At 50.2% G+C, this 15,131-nt stretch overlaps 1 protein-coding gene across 1 annotated transcript; it reads right to left on the bottom strand.

Annotated features, from left to right (window-relative positions):
- Positions 1 to 2,863: 2,863 nt before the first annotated feature.
- PLAGL2 (PLAG1 like zinc finger 2) lies at positions 2,864 to 15,114 on the bottom strand. The gene is made up of 3 exons (XM_080814765.1): positions 15,041 to 15,114; positions 9,285 to 9,658; positions 2,864 to 6,709 (listed from the first exon to the last, which is right to left on the bottom strand). The coding sequence occupies exons 2-3, from the start codon at positions 9,542 to 9,544 to the stop codon at positions 5,476 to 5,478; spliced, it is 1,494 nt and encodes a 497-aa protein (XP_080670891.1). The 5' UTR covers positions 9,545 to 9,658; positions 15,041 to 15,114; the 3' UTR covers positions 2,864 to 5,475.
- Between the last annotated feature and the right edge of the window lie 17 nt (positions 15,115 to 15,131).

Raw genomic sequence — 15,131 nt, 5'->3', positions numbered from 1 at the left:
GAGAGAGAGAGGGAGAAGCAGGTTCCCTGCTGAGCAGAGACCCTGATGCGGGGCTCCATCCCAGGACCCTGAGATCATAATCTGAGCTGAAGGCAGAGGCTTAACCCACTGAGCCACCCAGATGCCCCAACCCTGGCTGCTTGCTCTATACCAGACATTTCACCTATGTGAACTCCAGTCTAAATTGCAGGGAATGTGCTTGGGTGGGATGAGCTGGGATGAGCCTGGATCAACCAGCCATGCAGCCCTGAGCCTGCAAATGCATCTGCACTCCCGTGGTCATGCCTCCCAAACTCAGGGTCTATGCAGGTCAGCACATCTAATGGCCCCTCTTCCTGGAAGTCACTGCCACCTCCTCCAGAGAGCCTTCAGCCTCCTCCTGCCCAATGAATAAGTGCTCTGAGCCCCTGGGCCCACCATGGGGTGTACACTCCCTAGAGTGCAAGGTGCGTTCCCTTGGGGCCCCAGCTAGGGATCTGAAGGCATTGCGGTCGACAGTGAATATTTATGAAGTAAATGCAAGGCCAAAGAGATGAAGGGCCAGCCCAGTGCCTTTGTACACAAAATGCCTGTTACAGACGTTAACACTTGTTACTGTCCCATGGACTCTTGGGCTGGACTCAGAGATGACTTACACTGCGTGGCTCTGGACACTGGCCCCAGACCACAGAAAAGCAAGCTCAATTTTAGCCCTGGGTAGGAGGATCGCAGTACAAGTTACAGGGCCTGGGGTGGTGAGGACTACCTTTGTTAAGAGACTGGCCAAGAAGCAAAGTCAGAAGCCACGTCACTGTCTCAACAGTTTGTCTACACCCAATGGGTAGGCCCAGGTGTAAGCAAGGTCAGGTCCTAGAGCTCTGTCACTTGCCAGCTGTGCACTCTGGGCAGCGGTTGGCATGTCTTTTCTTGGACAACCAGCATTCATTCCCCATCGTTCTAACTGTAGCCCCAATTTCTTTTGAGAAACCATTCACTCCTCCTGTCTCACTCAGCCTTGTCGTCGCCAGCTAGTTTTGGGGAGGGCACAGAGCCCTATCAAAGCCAGTGAGACAGGAGATGCCTAGTGGTGCTTTTGTGAATATAAGAAAGAAATATAATTTCTTTCTCTTCCTGGTCAGCACTATGAGAGTGACAGGGATGGAATCATGGCAGTGTTTTACTCCTACACAAAGGGAGCCACTTTGTAGAGCCTGAGGATGAAGTCATTTCTACAGAAGATAGGGTCGAGAGAGACAGGAATGCTAAAGCCAGCCATGTTTGAGTGGCTGAACCAATTCTAAAAACTGTGCTACACCTGGCATTTTTCGTTATATGAAATTTCATTAAGCCACTTTGATTTTTCTGACCCTTGCGTCCAAGTTTAAGTGATAATGTGATGCCACTTACCTCAAAGACATCCCATTACGATCTTTCATTTCAAAGTACAAAGTCTGTAGGTGCTACTGTGAAGGCCTGTTACCATCTGCCTTACACTTACCATCCCCTTGGGGGCTAGATATGTTTGGAGTTTCTAGTTCCCCAGGCTCTCTCCAGCCCTTTCCCAATCAGACAGGTTCACAACTTCCAAACACATCATTCAGAAGTTTTTAATAAACAACTTCATTATAAAAACTTTTTTTTGAAAATGTAATTCTGTAAAACATTGAAAAATCTACTTTAACAAAGATATGCCCTGTGCATTTTCTAATGGCACTTATATTTTACAATTAAAAACCTTGTTTTATATAAAGCCAAAAATACTCCAAGAGGTTATTCACTGTGTTTACAAAGTGCTAGAAGGTTTTTGTCTTGTATTTTTCTCTCTTTAAATAATCTGGCGTTACGAAAGTGGCCCCAAAGCCTTGATCACTGGGAGGGAGGGAGGCGAACGGGAAGCGTGTTTCAGGAGTTCTAGTGCCAAGCAGGCACAGGTGGAGGGGGCAGCTACAGAAGTGAGCTTGCATCTGAAGAAACTGGGCTGGAATACTTCTTCCAAACCCCTCCACAGAGGCACTAGATTTTCATGGTGAATCTTTCTCCTGTTAGAACCAGAACACCCCTTCCCTTGCCACAGATCCTTCTCTCCAGTGGTGAAGGTCATAGCCAATTCCTTCCACAGCAGGTTCAGAGCTCCAGGAGAGGCCAGGGTGGGGTCCCAGAGGAATCTGGACTTTTCTGGCCAACACCTGCCTAAGGCAAAGTTTCTTATTACATAAATATCCTTGTTAAAAAGCAAAATATTGATCCTGTACAATATAAACTGTTAAAAAAAAAATCGTGCTTAAAAACAGCTCCTAGATAAGAGGGGAGGTAGAGGGAATGGGTAAAACAGCTACCAAAAAGAAAGGGGGGGCAGGGATTCAGACTACTAGGGGAAGTTTAGGGCAGTGGAAGAATTTCAACTTAGGACAATATCTACGAGCAAAAAAGTAATCACACCTGCTTCCCGGATTTCCATTAAATGCCATTTGTAAAAGTTTGGGGGGTGGGGGAATCTCATTGGTGCTCCTTTTCCCACCTCTCCCCTTTTAAGATGTGCACAGAACCTTTGAGCTGACACAGCTGGGCAGGTCATCCCTGGCCCCCAGAATTGTACTCAGCCTGGACCAGCTATGTACAGGATGGGAGGTGCCTGCCCTGTTCAGGGCAACTCATCGATGACAGAAGTTGGAGGAGGTGGTAGGGAAAGGGGACATCACCCCTTTACCTGGTCCCTGTTTGGTCTCTGCCACATGCCATGGCTCCTGTCCTGGGCAGACACCCCTTAGGCTCTCATGGCCTCAGTAAAGGTACTGAAGTGGGTTTGGTACTGAGTGCAGGATAAGGCTATTCTTATCCTTTGAACAACCAGGCCAATAAGGCTTTTTTTTTTTTTTTTCTCCTTAAATTTGGGGAAGGGAAGTTTAAGAAATGGCTGGGTGACTATGGTCCAAAAAAAGGTGAAGGCAGATGTTCCTCTGTACCAGCAAAGTTCACAGTGATAGAGAAATTCCTTGTGTGTGATGAGGGCACTGAAGGAAAAGAGGGGCAGGATGGAAAGGGGGGACGGGGCAAGGCCCCAGTTACAAGGCTTTAAATAGTTGCTCTGCCTGTTCCAGGAGTTTCCCAGCATCACTAATGGGGCAGAGAATTCAAGGAAGGGACAGGAAAGGACAGGCAAGAAGAGTGGACTCCTCTAAGCCTGAGACTTTCTATTCTGTGGCCAGAGGCCCACCTGCCTCTATAAACGAGGGGTGCAGGGAAGGTGGCCGGGAGCAGGTAAAGGGCTGCTGGGTCTAGTGATGAGGACCAGAGACAATAAGAAGAATGGCAGCACCGAGTCCTGCTTAGACCCTCACGTGCCATTTCCTGTAATACGAGTCCCAGTAACATGCACAGCATGCAGGAGGTGGCTGCGTACCAAGGGGGACGCTTTTAAAAATAAACCTTAATTAGTCCCTGGGACTCACTGAAACTAATTTTTAGAAGCAAATCATCTAGTCTGATTCTAACCTTGCCAGACATTTTTATATCTGGTTTGTTTTGTTTCGTTTTTTTTTAAAGGTATCCCAAGCTACCCTGCCTAAATCAAAACGTGCTTATTCACGTCACATCACTTCCAATTAAGGGCCAGGGAGCTACATTTTAAGGTTTTCACCTCAAAGAGTACTGGCCTGGGCTGAAGCAGAAGCCTGGGTCTTGGACCTGCTCAGTTCCTGATGATAAAGTGAAGTGATTTCTAGAAGGGAGAGTAGGAGGACTGGGAGGAGGCTGAGGCAGTTCCTTGGTAGTTCGTCCTGAAACCCTCGTGGAGAAGCCAGCATGAGGCACGGCTGAGAGAGGTGCCCAGAAACTACTGGCTGCACTTGTAGGAGTTAACAGTAAAGAGGTAGAAGTGTGTTTCTGAATCAGAGTGGAGGTGTCTCATGAGGGTCCCACATCAGTGGGCCCCGAGCTGCCTCCCTCCCTTGAGTGGGAAGAGCGAAGCCCACGCAGAACTGAGAAATGAAGCAGGGATGGGGTTCAGCTGGGCAAGGGCTGCACTGTCTGTGGCAGGGAGCCCCACAAGCCAGATCATCTGTTGCAAGAAACCCTGCTAAGTATCGGGGCTAAGTGGGTGGGTGGGGGGCACAAACAGAAGGTGGAATTTCTTTGATGAAGAGCAGAGAGGCCTATGCACAGTGACCCCGAGTCCACAGTAACTGCAAAGGAGTGGAGAGAGAGGGGACACTGTGGAGAAAAGGTTAGTATGGCAGCCAATGACATACCCACAGGTTAGGACTCAACTATCTGCCCAGCCCTAACTTCCTGAAAACTCTTCTTCCAACAATTCCACAACTTCCTGGAAAAGGGATAAATAGGAGACAAAATCAGGGCTTCACACCCTCTCCTTTGCTATCCACACCAGCTTAGAACCTGAGTCCCTCCTTCCGAGACTAATGATAACAGTTCATGATGTCTGGGGTAGGGGTCGGGGAGTGGGGGCAATGGGAGTGGGGGCAAAAGCAGCGGCCATGCCTTTCAGGTCTCCCCTCTCCAGTTCAAGGGGAGGGGGTGGGGTCATGATGTACTTGGAGAAAAACAGAACTGCAGACCTGTGAGAAAACGGCTCCAGTCTTCTTGCCTGTCTCGGGGACACTGCCGAGGAAGGCAGAAACAGACACAGTCATGGAAGATGGCAGAGACTGAAGCAGTCCAAAGTCAGTTTATTTCCCCACAGGGGAAAAACGTGACCTCAAGTGAAGAGAAGTCAGCAAGACCCGACTCCGCCTTGTAAACAGGGCTCCAGTTAACACCAGGTACCAAATGGTTCCGGCTGGTGCCAACTGGAATGGACTGGTGGGAATGGACTCACGGCGTGTAAACAATGTTCACTGCAATCACTCTAAGGCTAACAGCTTGGCAAGGGAGGTGAATGGTGTGTCTGAGACGACTGTGTAAACGGTGCCGTTGCTGGACAACACTGACTGGAAGTGGAGGTGTCGGTACAGGAGGGACGGGGGTGGTGGGAGGAAGAGGCCCTCTCTCCTGCCCACTGGCTGGAAGCAGGTGATGGAGCCAAGTGACCCTTTCTCTGCAGCAGGGCCCGACCAACTGCTGTGGGGTCTGCAGGTTGGGACCAGGAGACGGGCTTCTTGGACTATTTCTCTCGAGGTCATCCAAAGTGAAACCCTCTGTCTCCAAGAGACTGCCTCCTTCTCCGAAGAGAAGGAGCTTCTGACGTTCTGGAGAGGGAGAGGGCTGAGTGTGGCTCCCGATTCAGATCAAAAAAGTAAAAGTAAAAATACCTGAAGTTCTATGGTATGAGATCTTTTCATGGGGCTGGGGCTCAGGGCTCCTCCTGGAACTGATCCTGGAGCCTTGAACCCCCAAACCAAGTGCTCCATACAGATACTGGAATTTTTTCTTTTTGAACCCAGCTCTGAAAGCTCAGCTGCCTTCGTGGAGGAGGCAGAAAGGGTGGGCACAGAGGCTCCCTGACGGAGCCCAAGCCTGGACCGAGGGCCTCCCTGGGGGCTATTGGAACGCCTGGTGGAAACGAGGCAGGGTGGTGGTGCCCAGGCCAGATGTGAAGACCGGAGGCAAGGAGTGCAGAGGTCCAAAGTTCAGCGGCCCCCCAGCTCCGGGGGAGTCTTGAGGCTGCGCTTGCAAACTGGTGAGCAAGGGCTGCGCCTCGGCCTGGGAGTAGCCCATGACCAGGCCTCCCGCGGGCCCCGGCGGGTTGCACGGGGGGAGGTTGAGGGGGAGAAAGCCCAGCAGGTGGGAGAAGTCCACGTTGGCGGCGCAGAGGGCCTCAGAGAGGCTGGCGGGGCTCCTGGCAAGCAGTGCCTCATCTAGGAGGGCCGCCGCCGCCGCCGCCGGCTGAGGTGAGGCGGGCTGGGGCTCAGCGGACGGGAGAGAGAGGCTTCCAGGAAGCTCCGCCAGAAAACTATCCACCTCCACTTTGGGCAATTTGTCAGGCAAGTATGAGGTAGATCCAAGCTGGTATTTTGGAGGAAGCTGAGCTGGGGAAGAGATGGGCGAGGATTCCAGCGGGTAGCTCATACCCACGGGCAGCGTGCCGTGCACCAGGGAGTGCGGCACGCCCGGGCTGGGCATGGTGGGGATGTGGGCGCCATACATGCCCACGGGCAACACGCCAGGGAAGGCCTTGGCCCCCATCACGTCCCGAGAGGCCATGCACAGCACAGGGCTCAGCTCCTCCTTCACACTGACCGTGGAGCTGCAGCTGAGTAGGCCTAACATGTCCACTGGCTCTGTCTTGATTTTGAGCAGCTCCTGTGAGTGGCTCTTCTTGACATGACGCGTCAGGTGGTCCTTGCGGCCAAACCGCTGGGCACAGTACTGGCACAGGAAGTCCTTCCGGCCCGTGTGCACCACCAGGTGCCGCCGCACATCCTTGCGAGTATAGAACCGCCGGTCACAGTGGTCACAGGGGTGCTTCTTCTCCTTGGCACCGCCTGCTACTCGGCGTGAGTGGGCCTTCAGGTGCTCCAGCAGGGCCTGGGTACTCTCAAAGGTCTGCAGGCACACCTTACAGCTGAGGTCACCGCTGCTGGCGGCATGCATAGCCAGGTGGCGCCGGTAGCCTAGCTTTGTATTGTAATTCTTACCGCACTCAGAACAGTGAAGGGCCTCTTTGTTGGGGTCATGGGTCTGCAGGTGGTTCCGCAGATGGTCCTTGCGGTGAAACATCTTATCACAGTACATGCACTGGTGGGGTTTCTGGGCTGAGTGGGTGGCCATGTGCCTGGGGGTAGGGATGGAGGATAGAGGAGAAAAAGAAGGGAGATCACAAGGGCTGGCCAGACAACCGAGACGTCCACCGACGGAACTAGATACTAAAATTATGGCCGAGCCATGTGATAGAATGCAATGGGGTCCCGTGCCAATCAGTACCTAAATCCTATAGCTGTCCTCGCCCACCTGCAAAATCTCATACGTACTGCTACTCTTTGCAGCACTGTTAGTAGTAGTAAAAAGTCAGGAACAATCTAAATGTCCATCAGTAGGGAACTGGCGAATAAATTATGGTAAGGTCATAAAATGACTCAACTTAAAAAAAAAACAAGGTAGCTTTATATGCCCTAGGGAACAAGCTCTTCGGATATATGAAGTGGTAAAAAGCAATGGGACAGAACAGTGCATGCAGAATGGTACTATGCATAGGAAAGAAATGGAAAATAGACAAATGTTTGTTTGTACGCACTCAAAAATATTTCTGGAAGGATATACAAGAAATTAACAACACTGGCTGCCTATGCAGAGAAGAGATAAGAAGCTTATGCGTATCATGGAGAATTTCCATTGTATGCCTTTTGGTGAATTTGTCTTATGTGAATGTATTTTCTTTTCAAAAAATTATATTTAAAAAATTTTAAATGGCACAATTAAAAAAAAAAAAGAAATATATCTAAACTTCCCGATCTAGAACAATTCCAGAATATAAGGGGCTACGTCAAAAAAGGAAGTTCGGTACTGTGTGTATAATACAATCCCTTGTGAAAATAGAAAGGGAAGGAGTATATGTTTCAATGTCTCAGCAAGGATACCCAAGAAACTGACCCCACTGGACACCTCTGGGGAGGAAAATGGTAGCTTCCAGCATGAGGACAATTCATTTTTCACTGAATGCCCATTTGTACAACTTAAAGTGTTTGCCACATAAACCAGCAACACTTAAAAAAGTGTTCCCATGGTATAGCACCTCAGTGCCCCCCTTGGTTTACCTGCTCCCATCTGGAGGGACAGCAGCTCAGAGTCCAGGAGTTACAATCCAGAGCTCCACAGGACATTCAGAATCAACTCACCAAGACTTCAAGGACCCACATTTACCAGGCCATGTGTGAACTGTCATTTACCTCGTTCTCCACAAGAGGCCAAAGCATAGGACAGCCCCACCCACCAGTCAGTAAGTAGCAGAGGCTGAATTTGAACAGTCCTTCTTGCAACCTGAGTTCACTTAGGTACGCCACTGCTGCCTCCACTATAGCACCCAGTGATCGATCATACCTGGAAGGTATCAAACAGCCATTACACTCATGCTACGTGTGAGTGCCCATGCCTGAGAGTTACTGTGAACCTCCTGGGACATAACTGACAAGATAATGTATGAGAGGGAGGTAATAGGTGATCCACAGTCCATTTCCTTCATTTTACAAGTGAGGAAACTGAGGCCCTAAGAAGTTTAGTAACTCACCTAAGCTCACACAGTGACTACAGTTGGAGTCTGGGCTCCTGCCCCCCAGACCAGGACCTTTCCTGCAGCCTCCCATGGACACCCAGATGGTACTAAGAGGACAACCCAACTGGAGTCCACCTAAGACATAGGGAACACCCAGAATCAAAGCATGATTCTGTCCTGAGGACCAAAGAACTGTCATGAGGACAATCCTGGTCACCCACTACCCCGTTACTTGTTTTAGTTCCTTCCTATCAACTGTTTTCCAGACAAAGAACTAAGGCTTTCTGTGGTCATCTTGTTCATGAATTTACTTGTTTGCTGTCTGTCCCCACTATTAAGATAGTGAACTCGAGGGCCAGCACCCTCATCTGTCTGGCTCACTACTCAGTCTCTGGCACTGAATGCTGTGGCTGGCATATAGCAGGAGCTCAATAAATCATAGCTGGCTAGATGAACGGACAAAGGGGTGTGCATCAGGTAGTCTGCCTCATTTGTAAAAGGCATCTTCCTGTTCCTCTGGTGGAAAGGCAAGGATAAAATCTGAGCAGCACCCCAACCCTGCCAGGCTGCTCTGCTGTATCTGCACTGTCACATTCCATGTCACTTTATATAGGGCTCTTGGGCTTACAAGTTTTAGATCAGCTGCTGACCCAGAGGACACCATGGAGTCTACGGAGCGAGAAGGAATCATGCGAGCAGCAGACTGGCTCAGAAGAGGCACTGCAGGACCAAAGAAGCTATGTGACCCTGGGTAAATTACTTCCCCACCCTGCGCCTCCACTTTAAAATTTACAGATTGGACCAGAGGGTCTCCTTTTCCTTCTAAAGTTCTAAGACTGAGTCATAATTTCTGGCTAAGATTCTCACCGCTAATTGACAAAGGTGGGGAAAGTAGTATTGCCAAAACTGTTCAATCTGGTTTGTTCATGACTGGCTGGTATTTCCCCATCAGAGTCTAGTGTCTGCCTACAAATACCAGTATTAGCTTTTAGTGAGTGACTTCAAGTGGTTGGTGTTCAGGGTACACTTATGGGCCAATTAACCTCTACTCTTCTGTCACAGATAAAGCCTCATACTCAGTCTTTCTGGTTCTGTCCTCTGGGAACCCCACAGAAGGAATAGGTACGGGAGAGTCACCTACCTATATAGCTTGTACTTGGAGGCAAAAGCCTTGCCACAGTGCAGCTGAGGGCAGCTATACGGTCTCTGCTCTGGATGGGGGAGGCTGTGAGGCCTCAGCTTCTCCCCATTCGTGAAGGGCGTCCCCGAGATTTCACATTGGCACTTCACTTGACTCTCCGCCTCCCGGCCCCGAGGCCTGGGAACTAGTTTCCAGCCCACTTCCTCCTCCTGCTTTGCATCTTGAATCCAGGGGGGGACGCTGGTGAAAAATGTGGTCATGGCAAGACTAATGGCGAAGGGCCATATTATTCAGAAAGCCTCCCCATCAGCTCCACATGGGCTCTCTGCTCTGTCACAGCCTCCAACGCAGCCTTCAGAAAACAATCTCTTCACCTGAAACATCAGAACACCTGGTGTTAGGGAGCCCAATACCATGAAAACATGGGCTCTGGAGGGAGACAGATCCCGTTCCAATCCCAGCCCCTCCACTTCAAAGCCATGTGAATTTCAGCCACCTACTTACTTCCCTGAGCTATCTCCTCATTTAGAAAATGGGCTTAATGATCTCCTAAATCATAAGAATGGTCTGAGGATTGAATGAAATAATGAAGAGAGAGCATTCAGCAGAAGTCTGGGCACCCAGTAAGTGCTTAATGGTAACTATTATTAGTAGTACTATCTAGGCGAATAGTAAGCAAGATAATCTGAGGAAGGAAAAGCCCTAACCTCCAACTATTCTCTTTCAACTTCACTTTTATATCCTTTCCACTAAATTTAGAGATAGTAGCTCCTCCTCCTCTTTACCCTATCTCCCCCTCACCCACTACTTTCCACAATTCTTCTCCTCATGGAGGTGCTAAAGAGCAATAAAATGCCCAAAAGGCAACATGGAAGGAAGAAGGCTTTGCTTAGGAATTTACACCCTGGAAAGTCAGCTCCAGAGCCAGATGTGTTTCTCAGCGGAGCATCAATGAGAGGTCTGCCGAAGGAGGGAACAGCAGACTCCACATTTCCCCTAAACCAGTACTGGTCCCATCCTACCCACCACCACCTCTCTGGGTGTCCCCAAGCCATGCTTCTTTAGCAAAGCCCATCCAAGACCCCAGGTGCTGAGTGCAACCCCCACCCCACTTCCCCCACCCCGCTGCTGGCAGACCCTCATAGCACACATGCATTTCTCCATTATGAGCAGGTAGCATACTTGCATTACAACTCCTCACCAAACTGATTCTTTGAAGGGTCAGATCACAGTTCTTTCATTTCCACACACTTAGCATCTAGAAAAGGACTCTCAACTTTCTTTTAGATGGGTGAATGAGTCACTGAATGCAAGTTGATGCAAGGCTAACTTATGCTCAGAAAGTTCGGGTTTAAATTGGGGTCGCAGCCCTTCCAAGGTGGGGAGCCAATATCTTGAAGTCTGATCCTTTCTCTTGCTGAGGCACGGGGAGGGGAAGCGTGTGGGAAGGGGGAAAACTGGAGCAAAGATGACGGAGCCTTTTTCCTGACATGAACTCAAAGGAAGAGAGGATGGGAGTTACTGTACGGACTGTCAAAAGGGGGACAACAGACCCATATTCACTCACAAACTCATCACAGATTACCAACTGCAAAGCAACTTGCTACAACAGGGGGATTCCTTTTGAAGTGGTCATGCCAAAATCTGGTCATGAGGCTTTTCCATGTGAAGGGAGCAAAGGGGGTATCTGGGGATTGTCCATGAGAATCTGGGGAAGGCTCCAACCACACAAACAGCTGTGGGCCACAGAATGCTTGCTCAGCTCATTAGCACCTGCTGCTTACAGTGACCATTCATCCAACAGACTGGCCGTGAACGAGATGATGGGATCAGCGGGTTCATGCCCCAGAGAGCTTTGCTCATCATTAACATGAGCTACGTCCTGTTCAGGAACCATTCCTCTTGTTGAAGAAACACTGTAATGTAATATGATAAACACTTCCCCATCACGAGTGGAGATTTGCCTAGAAAGATCCGCACAAAGGTGGCTGCATTATGCATGAGTCACGTGCTGGGGAGGGGTAGGCAGTACTAAAAACTAGTCCCACTTGAGCCTTCAAGTCATCGTGGTATATCTGCCTGCTTCACTATAAATCTCAAAGGCCTCTGACGTCTGCCTTTCATGGTTTAAGTCCTTCCTTATTCTCAAGGGTGGAATTACCTGTTTATAATACCAGTGATTACTACGCACCTTGGAACTGGGTAGAAAGCAAGCACAAGTTTAAACATCTAGTTTGGAGGGAATTTCCCCTACCCTCAAAGTCAAATTCTGCTCCCCCTTCTTACCCAAAATCAGCCCCTGGAAAGTTGGGAATGGCAGCCAGAGGGAAGCAAGTCACATCACTTTGGCCAGCGTGAGAGGGGAGCCTAGCCCTGGAAATTCCACACAAACTCAGAAAGAGAACAGGACGTCCCCCACCTCCCACACGTCCACCTCTTCTGTTCTCCTGAACAAGCACAAACAAGACACAGCAGTTTAGTACGCTGCTTCTGAAAGCGTGAGTAATGGGCTTCTAGGAAAGAGGCCGGTGGTGGCTAAGGACAGCTCATGAGGTTGTACTGACAGAACCAAAGGAGGGAGGCAGCCATGTGCTTGCCTTGATCTGGGTTTAATGGGGCTATGACTTTAAAAGGAAATAGCCAACACCCTGATCCTATTCCCCCTACCCTTTTAAAAAGGCACAGTGGAAGTCCTTACCTATAGTCACCAATAGCCTACTGGATAACCAAAGCTGCCGCTGTTACCTTAGGAACCCTTTTGGGAATCTAGTCTCTCTCCCTCTGTCCTTTGTCTGCAAACTCCTCTCCTCCAGGAAAGTTCCTGGGCCCCTCTCCTTCAGACTTCTTCCTCGGCAAAACTGAAAGAATTCTGCTTCTTTCAAAGCTGCTCTTCTGGTCTCACACTCTAACCTTAACAACTGTGGAGAAGCTGACGGAACCTGTTCCCATAAAACAAACACAATCAATCCCTCCCAGTTACTGGTATAACTCAGTACATTTTCATCCAAAGATTTCTTCTGGCGCCTGATCTGAAGAGGGAGGCAGCATGGAAAGAACCTTGGACTTGCTATCAGGAGAGCTGCCACTCACTGGCTGTGAAACCATGGGCAGGTTACTTTGTTTCTCTGAATCTCCGTTTCCTCAACTTCTAAACTGAAGATTTATTCTCCTTACCTATAGTAGTCTCACAGAGGATGAAGTGTCTGATCTAAAGTATGTGAGTACATGCAGTGCTGTCTCTGAGGTCTACACTGTGTCTGCCTCTTTTCCGCACAGGGCCCGAGTAGTACTTCTTTTTTTCCCCTTTTAATGTTACTTCTCAAGCCTCTGAGTGAGTTTCCTTCCCTTCACAACATCTCCCCAGAATGCAGCCTTCCCCTTTTCCCTCACAGTCAACCCACAGCACATCCCCTCTAACCAGCCCCCGCTGCGCTCCCCTCCTCCACCACATCCTGGGCAGTTCTCTCACCTCAGGAATCTCTTCTATTACTAAGGCTCTGTACCCCAAACACAAATGCTTTCCGAAAACGAAAACTCGAAGGCCTTCTCTGGAAGCTGAAAGGAGACAAACTGCTCCCTAGTCTGTCTGTCCTGCTGTGTGCCATGATGCCTGCTGCCCTCTGACGAAAGGATAGTTTTTATGGTGTTACATCATCTCTATAGAAACTGCGTTCTTTCTCCATTATTAGCCTGTTTCCTCATCTGTAAAGCTAAAAATACTTACCTCACAGGCTTGTTGTGAGGATTATTTTAGTCAGGTATGCAAAGGGCACAGCGTAGTGCTTGGCGTGCTGTAAGTACCCAACAAAAGGCAGCTATTATCTTTGCCTTTGTATTGAGTTGCACGTTCCTATCCCACCTTCTGCTGTGGCAGGAAATTCTCCCAACCCTCCCAAAACCGTGGAGAAGCCTCCCCCACCCCCGCAGCAAGAGAAGGGTTAACCTCTAAGTGTTCTTAACTAGAGAGACCCATAGAGGATTAACAGCTCCACTTCAGTGACTACCCTAAAATAGCTTTTATCCTTCCAGCCCAAGAGCTACTTGGGGATCTGAAGAACTCAATTCAACACCTGCCGAGGAGGAAACACACCCGGGAACACACCCTGGAACGTTCCTTAGGGTGGACAGAATCTTCCCTTAAGCAGAACCCAAAATAGCAACTGGGAAATTATAAATAGACTGAGAGAAAAAAAACCACACACACAAAAAAACCAGGTCTTGACCCGAGCACCAGAAACAAATCCAAATGACACACTGACTGGCAGGAAAACAGTGAGAAGGAAAGGGAGGAATGGGAAGAGCAGCCCCTCTCACTCCCTCCCTCACACACACTCCAAAGTGGTGGGAGAATTAAATTACAGGGAGGCCAGAGAGTCTCAATGACTTGCATCATTCCAAGAGACATCAAACAGGATTAACAGGGGTTGGATTTACTCTCGGGCTGCTAGTTCTTCTGTCACTATAGATGGGCCCTCTTTGCAGTCCCTTTGATTCACTCTTTCCTCCCTTCCCGCTGCCTCTCCCTCCTGAGGAGGCCTTGAGCAAATGGCTGCAACTCACTATAGCCCCATTTTCATTACCAGGAAACCTGGCTGGACACCCCCAAGGACTCCCCCCACAATGGAGTGGCCTCACCGTGAGGGGCAGGGTTAGAAATCCAAGGCCAGTCTCTATCACAGTCCCAAACTAACAGGTGGAAAAATATACAAGCCAGAAGACAGGCTACTCTTGGAGGTGAAAGCACCAACTCCCCCACACCAGTTGTCCCCTTATCTTCCACGTTACAGGTGCCTTTCCCCAACCAGCTGGGTCCAGAGCCTGGGACTGGATTTATAGGGAATAACCAGGCTCCTTGGGCAGCTTCTTAGACCACTCCACTGTGTGGTGGGAGAGGTTCAACTCCCCTGCAGCTGGGAGAGACAGGAGTGGATGCCTGCCAGAGAAGGGACAGAAATTCAGGGAGAAGTCTGGAGGAGGTCTCAGGCATGGGAAGGAAGGGAAAGTATGATAAAGAATCATTAGCAAGTTAACTTAGTCTCTAAGGGACCACCTCCCCCCACCCCCAAAAGAGATGGGGGGACTATAAGGGCTGGAGGATTCCAGGAGTTGAAAAGAGAAGTGAATTCTCTGAATTTCCAAAGTCTCAAAAGGGTAACCAGATAGATATCTAAGGTATGGGAGGGATATCTAAGGTTATGGTCACTGAGGAGGGAATTATAAATGGAGTTTACTGGGGTTCTCCAGAACGGGGTATTTGACGGAAGCCTCAAAATGGGTTGTGTGGTTCTGGAAAACGAAACAGAGAGTAAAAAGCGGAGTATTTGGAGCAGGAAAGGGGGTTATGTGGGTCCGGGTAGGCGTGTCCGAGGGGAGGGAGCAGGTGCAGCTTATCTGCGTCCCCCAGACCCGGGTCCCTCGTAAGGTCAGCAGCGCGTTATCCGGGTCTCCAGGGAACCTGGGGGTCGAGAGTAGGGGACCCTCAGGGCTGAGTCTCCAGGTCTCGGTAGGAAGGGGACCAGTGGGGTTTCTTCCGGTCCCCCAACCCAGGTATCGGATCCGCGGAGAGATTTCGTCACCATGGGGCCTATCCGAGCCCGAACTGGCGTGAAGGGGGCCCCCGGTCGGGGATGTGGGCGACCGCGCCGTGGGGCCCGAGATGAGAGGCGCCGCCGCTCCGGGTGCCGGGCGCGCGGGCACAGCGAGACGGCCTCCCGCCCCGCTCCCCGCCGTCCCCCGGGGCCCTCGCCGGCACTCACCGCGCTCGGGGCCCCGCGCTGCGGGCCGGGCCGCGCTCGGGCTCCGCCAGGCCCGTTCAGGCCCCGGTAGTGGCGGCGGTCGGGCCATTGT

The sequence above is a fragment of the Martes martes genome (genome assembly GCF_963455335.1).
Source record: "Martes martes genome assembly, chromosome: 9".
In the NCBI taxonomy this organism is placed as follows: domain Eukaryota; kingdom Metazoa; phylum Chordata; class Mammalia; order Carnivora; family Mustelidae; genus Martes; species Martes martes.
This window is presented reverse-complemented; position numbering and strand designations above follow the sequence as displayed.

What these genes read in the sequence shown, in the direction of transcription:
- PLAGL2 (XM_080814765.1), bottom strand. Translation starts at nt 9,544, where the DNA reads ATGACCACATTTTTCACCAGCGTCCCCCCCTGGATTCAAGATGCAAAG. An exon ending in TCCAAGTACAAGCTATATAG is followed by an intron (nt 6,710 to 9,284) that starts GTAGGTGACTCT and finishes CCCTACCCCCAG; the next exon opens with GCACATGGCCACCCACTCAG.